This window comes from Chroicocephalus ridibundus, chromosome 1 (genome assembly GCF_963924245.1).
Source record: "Chroicocephalus ridibundus chromosome 1, bChrRid1.1, whole genome shotgun sequence".
Classification (NCBI taxonomy): Eukaryota; Metazoa; Chordata; class Aves; order Charadriiformes; family Laridae; genus Chroicocephalus; species Chroicocephalus ridibundus.
Genome location: NC_086284.1, coordinates 195,734,747 through 195,750,488, shown reverse-complemented (window position 1 = coordinate 195,750,488; position 15,742 = coordinate 195,734,747). Strand labels below are relative to the sequence as shown.

Here is a 15,742-nt window from a genome sequence, read left to right as displayed (position 1 = left end):
CTATGTATTTGTTGGTCAGAAGGTGCCACATTTGTGTTATGCACTTGAAGTGGCTTTAGTTTCTTTAAGACAACAGATAATGTTACAGAATAAATATTTCAATTGTTATATGGTTTAAAACAAACAAAAATCTTTATCTTTTCAACAATGCTTTTTCTTAAGTGAAATGAGCATCTGGTTTTTTCATGAAATTCAGATCGATTTTTCTTTCCCATGTCATCAATACACGCAAAGAATTGAAAAAATGTCAAAAATGGACAGAGGAAAAAGTTTAAATCCTTCATATAACAGAAAATTACTTATCCCACTGTATGCAATTTTAATATTACTAGCTAATAATGTAAAAGCCCAACATCAACTTGCAAAGAGTAGTAAGAGCCATCATTCTATATGCCAAAAAGCATTAGTTCATCAAGCACGTAAAACTGGAGCACAGGCCTTAATAGTGAAGTATATGAAATGATGAAGTAGTTTTATAACTCCTGTGCTGAACCCTGTGCATCTCCATCACGTGTGCTCTGTCTGCCTCAAGTGGAATACCAAGCCTGGAATGGTCCATAAACAGCAATAACAAAGAATAGTTCTGAAGCACCTAAAAAGTACCTGGAAAAGTTTTTCGATAATGCTTTCTGTGTTCAAGAAAGTTTGCTTGGTGAGGGACGTAAGAAGAGGAGAAGCTTTCTCGGTGCCTACAGAGAGAAATATTAAGCATGTACTAAACATTGTGAGGTATTTGGGGGAAAAGCACAGTAAAAGATTGAAACAGTCATGAAATGAAAAATGACAGTAGATTTAATTTACATTAAATTTGGAACAGTTTGGCTTTGTTTACAGCCCTTCCCGTCTCACACCAGAAATGCAAACTATTAGGTCTACTGAACTTGGGTTTGTGGGTTTTTCTTCCATTGCTGGTAGAGAAAACACACAGATGTTCTGCAAGATTAGTCATCTACAGGGCAAGGCAAAGAACTAACATGTTACTCTACAGGCAGCACTTTTTAGTAGGGCAAATTTTCATTTTAAACATGGTGTTAATCATATAAGTTGAGTTTCTTGCTGGGCATCTGCATTTCTTACTCTTGAGAAGCTAAATCTCAGAAGATATAAGGGCAAACAGAAACAGCTGAAGTGTTATTAATTTAGACTGATACATGGTGGATCTCTTCTTTTTCAATGCAAATGGGCAAATAAGAAAAGCTGATTTCATTTCATTGTAGATAGAATACTTTATTTCTGGAAAATGTGAGGCCATAAGTGCACAATTTCACATTTCTTGGATAACACGTAAATATATCCATTTTTTATCTTTTGGTGTGTGACTTGACTTAACTAAATTATAGGGTAACCAGTAAAATCCCCACTGAGGACTGGTGCACAGGAACATGAATGAACAGGAAATCTATAACATGGTGTCATGGTTTAAGCCCAGCCAGAAACTAGTACCACGCAGCTGCTCAAACACTCCCCCCAGCTGAGATGGGGAAGAGAATCGGAAGAGTAAAAGTGAGAAAAAACTCGTGGGTGACTTTAATAGGTAGAGCAAAAGCCACTCACACAAGCAAAGCAAGACAAGGAATTCATTCAATACTTCCCATCGTCAGGCAGGCGTTCAGCCATCTCCAGGAAAGCAGGGCTCCATCACATGTAACAGATACTTTGGAAGGCAAAATACCGTATCTCCAAACTTCCCCCCCTTCCTTCTTCTTCCCCAGCTTTATATACTGAGCATGACACCACATGGCATGGAACATCCCTTTGGTCAGCTGAGGTCAGCTGTCCCAGCTGTGTCCCCTCCCAACTTCTCGTGCACCCCCAGGCTACTCACTGGCAGGGCGGTGTGAGGAGCAGAAAAGGCCCTGACTGCCCAGCAACAACCAAAAGCACCAGTGTGCTACCAACACCATTCTCATCCCCAATCCAAAACACAGCACTAGCCCAGCTGCCAGAAAGTCAGCCCCATCCCAGCCAAAACCATGACACATGTCTAAACATTAGGACAAGAAAAAAACTTGATGAAAATTTCTTTGCAAGGGGCAAAGTGGTGGGGGTTCATGCTGCCACTGCATGTCGTTATTAAGACAGAACAGCAAAAGATGTAACATTTGTACTGTTCTGGTGGGAATGGACCTTGTTTTCTAACATAAGAGCAGCCCTGCACATCACTACAAGCAACAATGACTATTTTTGCAAGTTGGATATTCCCTCAAATAGCCTAATTTGCAAAAATTTGTAAATTAAATAAATAAAATATTGAAGTAGTAGAAGACTTAAATCACTTGTGTTCTCCAGCTGTTGGACAGTTTGAGAAATAGACAAACAATATTTAGGAAGCTGTTCATCAGGTAATGAGCTGGTAAATCAGCTAGTGACAGTTTTCTTCCTAATGAAATGCAACTTTGTTCCGTTGCTAGAATCCAGAAGTGCTAGCAAAGACAAACATACTGTGCAATTAAATTGGAAACTCAAGGAAAGAAAGTATCGACATAAAAATGAATAAACATGAAGTCTGCATTCAACAAGGACATACATTTGGCATGTGGGAAGACCGTACGGGCAGTATTAGCTAGAAGGATCCCTAATGCAGTCTTTTAGTGATGACTGATCACTTTAACTACTTGAATTCCTGAACCAAAAAAGATAGGAGATGATTACATCATTCTGCATGAATTGCTGTTATTATTTATAAAATGTAATAGGCAGCGTTGATGATTTATGCGTAATGTAAAAATGTTCTAAGTGATCAATGACTGTAATCTCACTGCAGTATTACCAAACTAGCAATTTTACAAGATATCTAGCTATTACTAAGGTTCTGGAAGTTTTAAGGTAGGAGGGATTGTACAGCTAGGGGTGAAGTCTGGCTTAACGTACTTGAATTGAAATGAGTTGAGAAATATGCAAAGGGTTTAATAGCAAAGTACTTTCGTGGTTGGTTGCTGACCTAAGAAACCAATTGCCTCCGAGGAGACTAATAGTAGTCATTACTTCTGTCACCTTTAAAACAATCAAACAAATACTGAGCTACGTGCATAGTTCAGTTGAGGACAGCTTCTCTCCTGATTAAATGGACTGGTTTTTTTCCCCGTTTCTTCTCGTAGACCCAAATAGGACTGGAAAGGAAAGCAGCTTTTCCAAAGCAAGCAGGGAAACCTGACTTTCTTCTCAAATCTTCTCTGAATTAGAAACATCTGAAGTGTGAAAATTCCAATAATTTCACACAGTGACAAACCGTAAGGTTTATAAAAGGTGGAGAGCAGTTGAAGTAGGATGGCATTTGGCTCTTCTGAGCTATAACCGAGTAGCTCTGAGGAGCTGAAAAACTATGGGATCTGCCAAGCTCAGAATTTCACTGGTGAGGAAATTTATCAGGACGCAGCTGGTAGTGGCTTTTTTTCCTTTCTCTTCCTCCCCCCATATGCACGCCGAACCTGACTGCAAGTACGGAGCTGGGAGAAGGAAAAGGGGTAGGCAGTGGGGGAAGAAAATTAGAGCATCTGATAACGATGCTCTGACCCACCTCGTGCTCAGCAGAGCACCAAATCAGCTGAGATTCAAGGGTTGCAACCTCCAGTGTCGCAGCACCATGATTAACCTTTCAAGATGTGATCAGTGTACTTACTTGTCTTGTTTACAGCCTGACTTAGTAACCTGTTCGTTCCATAAATGCTTATGTAGATGACTGCTTAAAAGATGCAGTTCATCATGTATTAACGTTTAGAATTGTATTTAGACCTTAGTCTCAAATTCAACTCCTAGCATTTAAACTATGGTTGGAGTGAGGGGTTTTTTTAGGGTTTTTTTTCACCTGCCTGGAGCTTAGTACTGTAATAGCTGTGCTACGTAATGTTTTCTGAAGGATAAACTGTTTGTTTTCTTTTCCTCAGATCGTTATAATGGAGGTGCAAGGTTTAAGGTCAGTCGCTCCCAATCGAATTGTCTACTGCACTATGGAAGTGGAAGGAGGTGAGAAGCTTCAGACGGACCAAGCAGAAGCTTCCAGGCCACAGTAAGCAGCTCCACCATCACTGCATCCGGCATCTCTTTCCTTCATATCATGGGGGAACCTAACTGAGTGTCTTCACAGTTTTTACAATTAAGTTAGCGCTACGTTATATGAAGTTTTTTTCCTGGGTAGTTATTTTAAATTCTTTCTGAAAAATGAAAATACAATTAATAGTGATTTATGGCGAAGTAAGCATGAAGTGTGAATGGTGTCCAAATAAATGCCATTGAATGTATGTGTGAGGCAAAGAGCTAGAGACTGCAGCATTGTGTTCTTACCTGCATTCTCTGAAAACACAAACCTCTCGATAGATGTTAGCCCGAGGTGATTTTGTGTATTCTAGGTTAATGTGCAGGTGGCCTTGTGGAGTGTAACTTGTACAATTGGTGGAAAATCAATACTCAGTAATCAATCTTGACAAAGCTTACTCACCTGCTGAGCCTATTTCATTTTAAATTGTAGGATACACTTCTTTCAATTAATTTTTGAGGGAGGCAGTCAGCAAACTGACTTGGAGGGGGATAACATCATGCCATCTGTAGTTGAACCAGTCAGAGTGGCAGAGAGGAAGAAAATTAAATGTGTTTTTTGGTTGATTAGTTTGACCTACACACTGACTTCAGACACTTTTCTCTCTGTTAAAATGTCATTTGGAATCTTTTGTAGATAACTTTCCAGACGGCGTGTTGGGGTTTTACTGGCACCATAGTGTGCCTTGTGAAAGACAATTTAAAAATTGTAGTTGTTACAGTACCTGAGAAAACATCTTCAATGGAGTTGGGATGATAGTTTCTATTACATTCAGGCCACAAATACGGACTCCTGTTAGGCAAAATTATAAGCACAAAGTTTTATCTACCTCTTCTGGTGTTGGGAGGAGGAGGAGGAGATCTAATTTGGTGGACTTTTTCATATTTGCAGCAAATTTCCTTGGAAAGTAAGCCGGCAGCCTACTCCAGTAATATATTCAGACAGCTTTGCAGAACTCTAAGTATGTGGGACAGGATGTAAAATTCACTTGTCGCAGTCCCTGGCTGTGTTCCTTCTCCAGGGCATGGGAACGCTCAGTCTTATCATTTACATGTAGTACATGAGGAACTTCTAAGAGCAACAATAGCATGAGAGACACACACATGAGAGACATATGCATTGAAGCAAGGTCATAAGTGGGTATGCAACATCCCCTGCTTATTTGTGGACCTCTTGGGGCGTTCTCTGGTGGTTCGGAGTCCCAGGAGAGTTGCTTTCTCATGGAGGGCAGATCTCCAAGCTGTGCTTTCTCTTCAGACTCAAGAGTTGCTCTTACACCGTTCCCAGCAGCAAGTGCCTCCAGCCTTTGCCTACTCTCACAGTCAAGGTTCCCTTTTCTTTTGGTGGTGTGTCTCTCCTTTTACTCACCCTTGAATTTGTTAGCTTCTGGTTTAAATGCTCAATTAACCCCTGATGTCACTGGTGTGGGTCTTCAAATCTCCCTAAATCAGCTAGAATACACAAATTCTTGAATTCTTGAAATTCTTGGGCACAGTCATTCTCCTTCCAGAAAACACTTTGTAGATGTTAAGGGTTTTGTTTCTCTCTAGCGGTTTCCAGATATGGTGAACAAAACATGGTAGGGATGGTTCATGGTCAGTTCATGGTTTACTTATTACATACTGAGAGCTGCAGGTTAAGGTAAAGGTTGTAAAACCAATCAGAAGGTATACATTGTGTGTAGATACATCTGGTAAAATTTAGTAACAGATTAGTTGATTTTCCTATCTGTCAAAGTAGAAACTTTGTGAAAAGGAAGTTCCAGACTAGATGGAGTCTCATAGAATCACAGAATGGTTCGGGTTGGAAGGGACCTTAAAGATCATCTAGTTCGACCCCTCTGCCATGGGCAGGGACACCTCCCACTAGACCAGGCTGCTCAAAGCCCCATCCAGCCCCGCCTTGAACACTTCCAGGGAAGGGGCATCCACAACTTCCCTGGGCAACTTGTGCCAGTGCCTCAATACAATACAAAAGTCAATATAAAAACAACTAAGAAAAGGGCTAATGTTAGGACCTGCTCCAAGCTTATAAACTGATTTGGTGGATTTCAGGCTCAATTGGTATAAGTTGATTGAGTATGGGAGAAAGACAGGTTTATGGGCTGTTCCATATAAGTGATGTTGTATGAACAAAATTCATATGGATTTGTATGGAAAAAACTGTGCATCTTTGAGAGATGCCCTGAGCCATACACTGGAAGGACAAGAATGGGAGTTACTGGTGCTGTTGACCTGCTGTCCTACAAAACAGTGTAACTTGAAGGGGCACAGCTGATAGAGCTCTAAAATTTATCTAGTTCTTGTGCTCTTCTGAGCTGTACTGATTCCCATTTCTGGCAAGAACAATTGTGAGACATTGCCATACAGTATGATTATGAGCATAAAGGGACATGTAGTTTGTGAGCATATAGAGTTGTAGTTTGAGGCAACGGGGGAGGACATTAAATTAGACAAGCATGAAATTAGCAAATTATGGGCAAATGGTAAAGAAGATGGAGGATTTCCCATTCGATACCTATGGAATGGGAAATCCTTTATTCCACAGTTTAATTTTTCTGTTAGAGCCAAATCAGGTTTTCTTGACAGTAGCAATATTGCTTTTTTTTGGTTGCTGGCGAAGGGAACTGAGAGGGGTTGGCAGAGTTTAATCAGGAAATTGTGCTGGTGGAAGAGGCCCTAGGAAATACTGTTATGGCAGGGAGGAGTCTCCAGGTTTCAGAAGGCTTAAGGTGCCTCTGTTTTTTCTCTCTTCTGTCCCAGCCTGTGTCCAGTCCTTCTATGAACTTTCTTACTTTTATGACCAACAAATCCCTTGCCCCATGCAGTCACCTGCCTCCTCCTGCCCCCCTGCTTCTTCCAGCACTCATCACTGTGCTCTGATAGGGACCTGCCGGGGTGATGGGGAGGGTCAGTCACTGGGAGAAGGGTTGGATATTCTGGAAAGAGGAGGTATGGTAAGAGGTGGAAACAGAGGTGGCTTTCTGCTCCTGTTGATGTTAGTAACAGTACTACTACTGGGAAGAAAGATGCCTTCTTTCCTCTTCGGTCCTTTGGCAACAATGAGCAAAGTCAGTTACGTAGAGGCCAGTGACCAGCTGGGCAAGCACAGCCAGTCCATCTCTTGTCCGATACAGGAAAAAACAGGCTGGCAGCTGCCTTAGGCTACTGCCTACTTTGCCTGCTGCTGGAGCTGGCTCCTTACTGGGATAATTTTCAGTCCTGTCATTCTGTTACGAAGGAAAATAATCAGTGAGGCTGGAGGAGAAAACCCAAAACCCATTCCAAAAAAAAAAAAAAAAAATCAAGGAGAACTGTTGTTCAGCTTGACTCTTCAAATCACTAGCAGTAACATATTTGCACTGACAAATCCCAGATAAATGAGAACATAACTTCAGATTTTATATAGGACGTGCAGCTAGAAAAGGGTAGCAAAGCTCTCATACTAAGCGTAGAATGAGGCTGTGATGAAAAGTGAATGATTACCACCAGCCTGCTGTGGGAGACTGCTGGCAAGAGCTCCAAATCATGTGCTTGTCACACACATTTTCTGTAGTTGGTTTATCGTTTTGAACTGGCAGCTACATTTGTGAAAAGAAGCTGTATAAAGAATTATTTATGCCTGTTTTTTTCATCTATGAAACATTGGTGTGTGCAGTGCAATGCTGCTGCTCAGTCAGAAGTTTCAAAAGCTTTGACAGTGAAAAGGAGAAAACGAGATGCTCAGACAAATGCTTCAAAATGGAGTGCGAGCCAGTGTGACCTTCGAGTGGAGATTAATGGAAGCGTGAGTCAAGTGGAGACTTAATTCAGGATTTATCCACTATTCCAAAGTGCTGAATATTTTCTCAATTATTTTTATGACTGTATATTTAGGTATTCCTCTGAATCCCTCAGTGCTTCCATAAGAGTAATAAGAAAATTAGAAACAATATTCTTTCTTAAAGGAGAAAGACCTAATCAAGTCCTAGAGAAGAGAGCACAGTTTTATCCTGACAGTTTATCAGTAAGAAATGTTTTCTAGTTTCTCACTACTTTTAACCCCTGTTTTCTCTGTCTTTGAATAATATTTTTGTGAGTTTATACTGAAGTGCTTCATTTTCTTCTTTAACAAGCTAAATAAAGCACTGTTTATACGCGTGTTACTTGACTAGCTAGTGGTCATTCTAAAATGCAAGTGCTATAGAACAATACCGCTTGACTGAGCTTAAGTCTTAGACAGTTTTACAGATCAGTTATACAGCTTCGCATGCAAACTCTATAAAATTTTTATTACTGCCTGTGAAATATTTTTTCATTCCTTCCAACTGGTTCCTGCCTTTTAGCCCTGCTGAAAATCCCTCCAACATAGCCCGTGACCTTTTCTGCCAGAGATCAGTCAGCAGAGCCTTCAGAGGACCCCTTCAGTCGTACGAAGCTTTGCATAACTTTGGTGCTGTGACGCCACGGGGGGTCATCTTGCAAAATCCAGTGCTAATTTCATTTTTCAAATGCTATTGTTGTGGCTTAGTTTTTAGTCTTGTGAAGTCTGGTGTCCACGTGTTTTCTTATCATTGATTTTTATTCATTCTGACTATTAAATAATGTGGTTTCTTGAAAGTGTCATCTTTTGGGTATGTATAATCATGCCTAAAGATAAAGGATGGGAATATGCTATCTTTTATCACTACAAGTGACATTCTGTTGTCACATATTTATGTAATAGAAAAAGATCGTATCTTGCATGGTGAGAAAATTTTAATGCAGTCAGGACATTCTTCGTGTAAACAAGACAAATAAGATGATCATATTTTGCTGACAGTGATTGCCTAACCTTATAAAAAGGGCTATTATATATTAGAAGTGTGTGAAGAATGCATGATTAAATATCTGATCAGAGGAGGCAGGGAACCTCAGCCAAGACTGCACAAATAAAATAAATGCTGCTCACGTTCTTTTTATGGAATATTCTACCATCATTAATTCCATAAAGTATGTGAAGTATGAGTTACTTGTGGATACATAATTAAAGATTGCTTAGCAAAAATTTGATAGAACAGTTTAAAAGAAAAGGCTTAATTTCTAAAATTTAGAACGTCCTTAAACAACATGGCCGCTCATGAAAAAAAAGAATACTTTTTTAATAGAATGTTTTGAGGATATGGCCTAAGATGACATTTCTGAAGCGAAAAAGGGTTGACAACACTTGTAACCTGTGACAGTCATGTTCCAAGGCTCAGCTAGTTTTCTTTCTTCATCGTAGTCCCTGCAACTTTCTGATTTTTGTTTTTGATTAAGGGAAACAAAAAGAGGATCACACCTACAGCTGTCACCTAACTTGTGGTTGCGTGACACAGATGTCCAGTATGTAAGGAAAGAGAAGGCACTAGCTCTGTGTCTGATACCTCTGCATAAATGAGGTTAAGTTTGGTCAGTAATGCTTTAATTATGCTGGTAGTTGTCAGTAATCATTCCTTATATTGTTTACATGTGTAGCAATCCATGTTACTGCTCTTGCATGGGAGAAGAAGTAGAATGAAAAAGTTGTTCCTGCCTCTTACTGGTTCGAGTCTTAAGTATAAAACTAGAGACTAAACACAGGAAGAAATGAGGGACAGAAACACAAGTGTTTGCTGATCAGATAGGCAGGAATCAAACTAGCCTGTTGCTGCCAAGCTGACCAGCTCTCCTTAGGGTGCGGAGGCTTTTTCTGTTGTTTGTCTGGGTGCTTTTTTGTCGAAATGAGTATACTCGCACATGGGATTTTTACAGAGGGATAATGAGATTGCAGTTTCACAGTGCCTAATCTAACCGAGCTTAGCTTTTTGTTCATATGCTTCCTATTATATCTTCTGAGGATAAATCCTCTTTAGGATTTACCTTCTTGAACAGAGTCTTTTACTTGATGGATTTCACCTGTTCTTTTGACTATTACCTCTGGAAGTTTTTTACTTACAGGTAAGTGCAGTGAAATTCAGCGTTCGTCTTACAGAGGATAGTAAAGCAGAATTGTTCAGCCTACTTTTGGCATCCAGACTTATTTTTTTTAAAACATAAATGCATTTTATGCAACATCTACAAAAGTGACGTTGTATGTTAGAGAACCTCTGTGCGTTACTAGTAAGATCATTTGAAAGGCAGAAGCCTGAGCACCGTAATTATGTTGATGTGGACAACGTTGAAAACTTGGTGAAGGTGAGCGTGATCCTTGAATAAGTAATTTGGAATTTTCTGGAAGCCAGTGGGGGAAGGATCATGACGAGAAACACAGCGTGTCTGCTTTCATAAATTTGGTTTGATATAGTTGCATAATGATTATTATAATTTGCTCTAAGATTCATCTTTATATCTTTAAAGGATAAATTCCATCATGGCTTTCATCTTGTCATATGCCAGGAAGTCTTTCTTTTTTGGATTGTCATGATTGGAGCAATTCACAAAATAGGGTGGAAGAAATTACCTTTCAAAAAAATGAATGCTTTGAGCGAATACCAATTGCCAGTAGGAAATTATCTGATGTTTTCTTGGTTCTGCAAAGGAAAAATGGAGAAGGAAAAAATACACGTTTATCCTAGCGTGTGTTCTGGATTAATGATGGAAAAGTTTCACAAAAGGAATATGGATTCAGCTGAAAATTTACATGACAGTTTTATTCAGTTATTCTTGATGCCTGATCAACTGCTTGCTTCTTTAAAGAATGGAAATAATACCTAATCAGCTCAAATATAAAGAGCAATATGATATCCGCAAGAAAAAGATATAGGATTTCTAAAATAAGTAAGTTTCTGTGCTATGTTCTGTCATTGATTACTATTTTATTTTTCACCTCTCTTATTGCAGAGAAATATGAATTGCATACAGGCTCTAAATATTAAAAGAAATTTGGAACTCGACTGGGTAATAACCTGAGCAACCTGATTTTAACTGGCCTTGCTCTGAGCTGGGTTGGAACTAGATGACCTCCAGTGGTTCCTTCCAGCCTAAATTTTACAGTGCTTCTATGATTAACTCCCGAAATTTTCTCTTGCAAGTCTGTCTACCTAAGGGACTTGTGAAAACCACTGCTGTTAGAAAGGAATATTCACTTGTCAGATCAAGGCAAGTGTGGCATGGAAGAAACTGGGATGAGAGGAGGAAGGAGGTAATTAGTTGGCTGTAATCTCTACTGTATTTGGGTGGTTAGCAATAAACATAATCCTTCTGCCACCAGGGCATATCTTTTTTTAATTTTCTTCACCTTAATCTTTTTGATTATTCTAGCTACATCCTGGTTGTTCTCCTTGCTCCTGTGTGCTCAGCATGCTAACAATTGACTGAAAGCAACCAGGATTTCTGCCCTGGCGTGATGTTTGCACTTCTGAAGACCGCGGCTTTGGTGCACTGCCTTCTGCTGCAACGCTTAGACCCCAGGCAGAAGGCCGGTGGGATGAAGGCTTTACAATTAATAGGTTCTCTGTTCAGAGTTGGGATATTAATTAACTCTCCTCATCTAGTGTCCCTGCTTGAGAGAATAGTTGTTTGGGGGTGACTGTGTTCTTTTAAAAAGTAGAATGACATTACATGTCTCCTGCAAGACTGATACCAGTTTTATTTCATAGTGCATTTTGGAAACCTTGGGGCAGACTCTGCCTGCCCCACTGTTATCCCTTTCACTATAACAACCAGGGCTCGGAGAAGGACTATTTACATGCTCCTTAATGTACATGATACATCTGTTTCCATTCTCATTCCCTCCAGATCCACGGTAAATGTGACTAATATTTTGCAGACAGACGTAAGCTTTCTCTAACATTATGCTAAAGCATCTCTAGATGTGTGATCCAGCTTCAAACTGGAAGGCATTTGGCTATGGATACTGTGGTGTTGAGCCAAAGCCAATTAACTCCTGCTTAGAAGAAAAATGTTTTGGATCAGGCTAAGCCTCATACTAATATAGCTACATGGTCTCTGGCTGGGGCAGAGTGAAGGCAGCTTACATCTGCCTGTGAAGTATCAAGTAGAGAGACAGTGGTCTGTCAAAAAAAGAGATGGGGTTGGGAGGGATTGCCTCAAACTTTACCTTCAGTCTCCTTCTGGAATACTCTGGTAGAGTGGATTTTAAATTTGTCATTCACAGTGGTCTGCACCTGCCTCATCTTTGGAAAATTGAATTATTTTTTGTGGGCAACAGTTGACGTGAAAACAGTTCCTTTGGATTTCTCTGAAATTTTTATGTGATCAGAATGGCCTATTTTACATTTTCAAAATATACTGTTCTTGTATTTTGGTTTGAAGAAACCTTTCAAAAATTTGCTTATGTTTGTTGTAAGCAAGGTAGTACAGGTACGTTCAAAATAATTGCTAAACATTTGACTAGATACAGTGGTTGAAATGGAACAAATTTTACGGTTTTATTTAGTTTTGGTTTGTTGGTTTGGGTGAAGAGAAAGGTTGAGGCAAAGGGTTCAAATGAAAGGTTTTTCTTTTGAGCCCTATTCAGGCTAAGAATACTTCGTACATTTCAAATGGTCATGACAAATAGGAAACTGTTTTTCGCCCCACCATGGGCAGACTCTTCTTTGCTGTCACTGTGTTAGTGTGTGCATTGGTCCTCAGAGGTGTCAAGAGGTCCAATACTTTTAGAATACAGAATAGTTCACTGAACAGATGAAGGGGAAAAAAAAGTATAGATCTTGAAAGTTCTTAATAGCTACTTAGCATATAAGGTACGAGTCTACAGGTTAATGTGCCTACTTGAAAGCCACACCAGCAGATTGAGTGTAGGAGGACGGCAGAAACAAAGGCAGAATAATGTAGACAGCTGGTAAGAACAGTAGGAGTCAGAAAGAGGAGTAAAAGGGATTTCAGAATAAAAGAGAATTGGTGTGAAGCCAGATGGAGTACTGAAGTTTTCTGATTTGGTACCTGAGTGTTCCCTGATAAACTGTGCAGGCTCAGATAGGTCAGTCTATTTTGTGATTTGTTTTCCCGCGTCTTTAGGCTGAGATGACAACATCTAGCTGCTTCATCAAAGTCCCGTCAGTTTATCAACTTTTGTACAACATTTTGAAGGTTTAAAGTGTCAGACAAATACTAAATAACATGAAATAAATAGGATTTGCAACTTTTAACAATGCTGTGTTGGATTCATAATTATCTTTTTCAAGGCAAAGGTGAGGCAGATAGGCATATAGGAATTTCGAGAGCATAAATGACCGTGTCTTGCCTTTGCGTGCATCGCCAGCCCTGAGCTGGGTTTGAAACTTGGTGGGAAACAGGAGTTAATGCCTCATGAATTGTTCACACGGTACGTAGCAATGGATCCCAGCACCTGGCAGTGTGTCAGTCTTCTTACATACCCTTGAACGTCTTCACCTTGACTTGTCTTGGTTGCCTGGATTGAAAGCGAGATGGGGAAACAAGACTAAGTAATAATTTATTCCTCCTGTTTTATATTTGTGATGATAATACTTGTCATAATAGCATTCTGTAGTGTTAGTGCTCTGTTCTCATTTTCAGTGTAGAAAGCCTAAATGAGTGTTTATACTTAATTGCTTATTATGCATTGAACCGCTCTTCTGGTTTTCCTTTCTGGTTTTTATTAGGCGCTTTTTTGTTTTAAAGAAAAACTATGCACAATTTTGTCCTTTTTTTACAATTTTTTTTTTCAGATATGAATAATGTTTTATGTGTAAAAAGAAATACATGATTGTGTCTAGCTCATTATTAGCTCCCTGATAAATAATTAGTAATTTTGAGCTCTGTTAATTCCTTTATTTAAAACAGTTATTATTTTTACTAAAAGCTAACTCTGAAAAAAACCACCATATGATCAAATTATTCTTTTCACCCTTTCATATTAGTCTAGTTGTGAAAAGGGGCTTTAGAATATAGTAAATCCATTCAAGCACTGTATCCTTGCTGTTGCTGAAGGAAGGGTCTGATTCGGAGCTTTCACTTCTTCAGAGCAGAGTTCCAAGAAGGGATTGCCAACGTTTTGTAACAACCAGCCTAAAAGCCTTTAATTTTGCTGTTGAATCTATGAGGGGGGAGGGGGACCAACACAAACATTCGCTCTTTCTGAGTGACTGTACTCAGTGTTGACTCAACGATGCATTCGGAAATGGAGTGCCAGGCTATTTAGTGTATGCGGCTCCAGGTGCTGAACCCCCAGCTTTTCTATAAGGGAAGTGCTGAAGAGATGGCTTAAGAGTCTGTGTGTCAAACTGCTAGTGTGCCCAGTCAAAAGTTCCTAGATAGATGGAAATCCATGAAAAACGGTTTTAAAAAAAAACCCAAAAGTAAGGGACAGTAGTGTAGACCCTGCTTAGGTGGCATCCAAGGTGACACTGAAAGGCAATTCGACGACTTCATCCTTATACCAAAATTTCCCTTTTTTCTGTACTACTCCTTTCCTACTGGCGTCGCTGTAGAACAAATTATTTTTTTGCATACCTACATTTTGTAGTTTTAGGAATGTTTTGATGGGAACCTCAGGGTTAAAACCATTACTATTGTAATGCTCCTTCACAGACTGACAGCCCTGAAAGTATTTATGCAAAGTGTCAGTTTTTCTGTAGTAGGGACTGTAAAACAATGAATCTGTAGTTCTCAGCAGGATTTCTGCACGAAATAGTGGAATCACAGTAACACAGGGAAGAGTCAAGATGTATGAAAGATTAGATGACTTTCATGACGAAGGGCCAAGCTACTTAGCCAAGCTCGTGGTTTAGTTTGCCTGAGTGTGGGCTTCGTCTGTACCTCTGCTGTTAAAAGGACATGATTTGTTTAGAACCTTCTCTATGCATTGCCTTTCGGCTGCAACTGAATGTGCTCGCTCTGATGGAGGAAATTACGTTCTTTGCACTTCCATCAAAACAAATGAGTAATTTTCAAATAGAGAAATAAGAAAATGTAGATTTTTATTTTTGTTTTCCCCCCACAGGAAAAAATATTTGTAACCTAAACCACATTTGAAGCATTATAGAAAGGCACTAACACAAAGACTCTTCCCCTTGTGGTTTCAAACTTGAATCCCAGTTCTCACTGATGTAATTGAGAATATGTACATAAATATATATTAAATAAAATAGTTGTTGTAATGTTGCATATAAGGAACAATCGTTACCCTATTAAATCCTGAATAATAAATTTCTGTCACTCGTGCAGTAACATTTCAACATTTTTTTTCAAAAACATTCATTCAGGGGAAGAAGCTGGGATGTTTGTATTATTTTGTAAGGTGTGCAAAAGACAGAAAATAAACATGCCTTTGGGTTGTATGAGACAGCTGTTAGCGTTAAGGCCATGATTTCTTGTGTGGCATCCCGGTGTCAGTCACTGCCAAATGGATGGGTATTTCTGTGCTCATAAGAGAGTAGGAAACACTTATGAAATTTCTCCAGTTATTAATGGAGGAGAACTAGCAGCAATTAGTACCAGCTAATACTCTCTTTGGGAGTCTCAGAAAAAAAAGCCAGAATCAGATAAGTATGGATTTAACTCTATTTTTGTTTGGCTGAATGGAGCCTTCTCATCAAATTAAAGATTTATTGTCAGATCGCTGTGGGGCAACTTGCACCGCTGATGCAGCGGCTTCCTCGCTCTATCTCGTGTTTTCTCTCTCTGTGTATATGCAGTTGTAGTTAGTAATATGCAACGCTTCAGAAATTCCACATTCACACAATGCTTCGCTGACAGCAGAATGTTTGTCAGACCTGGATTTAAGGTGTTTTGAACTAGATTAAAGCAT

General features: G+C 39.5%; 1 protein-coding gene across 8 annotated transcripts in view; it reads left to right on the top strand.

Annotated features, from left to right (window-relative positions):
* The window catches only part of CADPS2 (calcium dependent secretion activator 2), a 320,439-nt gene that overhangs the window by 136,463 nt on the left and 168,234 nt on the right, over positions 1-15,742 (top strand). For all 8 annotated transcript variants that reach the window (XM_063323277.1, XM_063323280.1, XM_063323282.1 and 5 more), the window contains exon 6: positions 3,885-4,006. In XM_063323277.1, the coding sequence (XP_063179347.1) occupies positions 3,885-4,006 (122 nt within the window). The remainder of the gene's footprint in view (positions 1-3,884; positions 4,007-15,742) is intronic.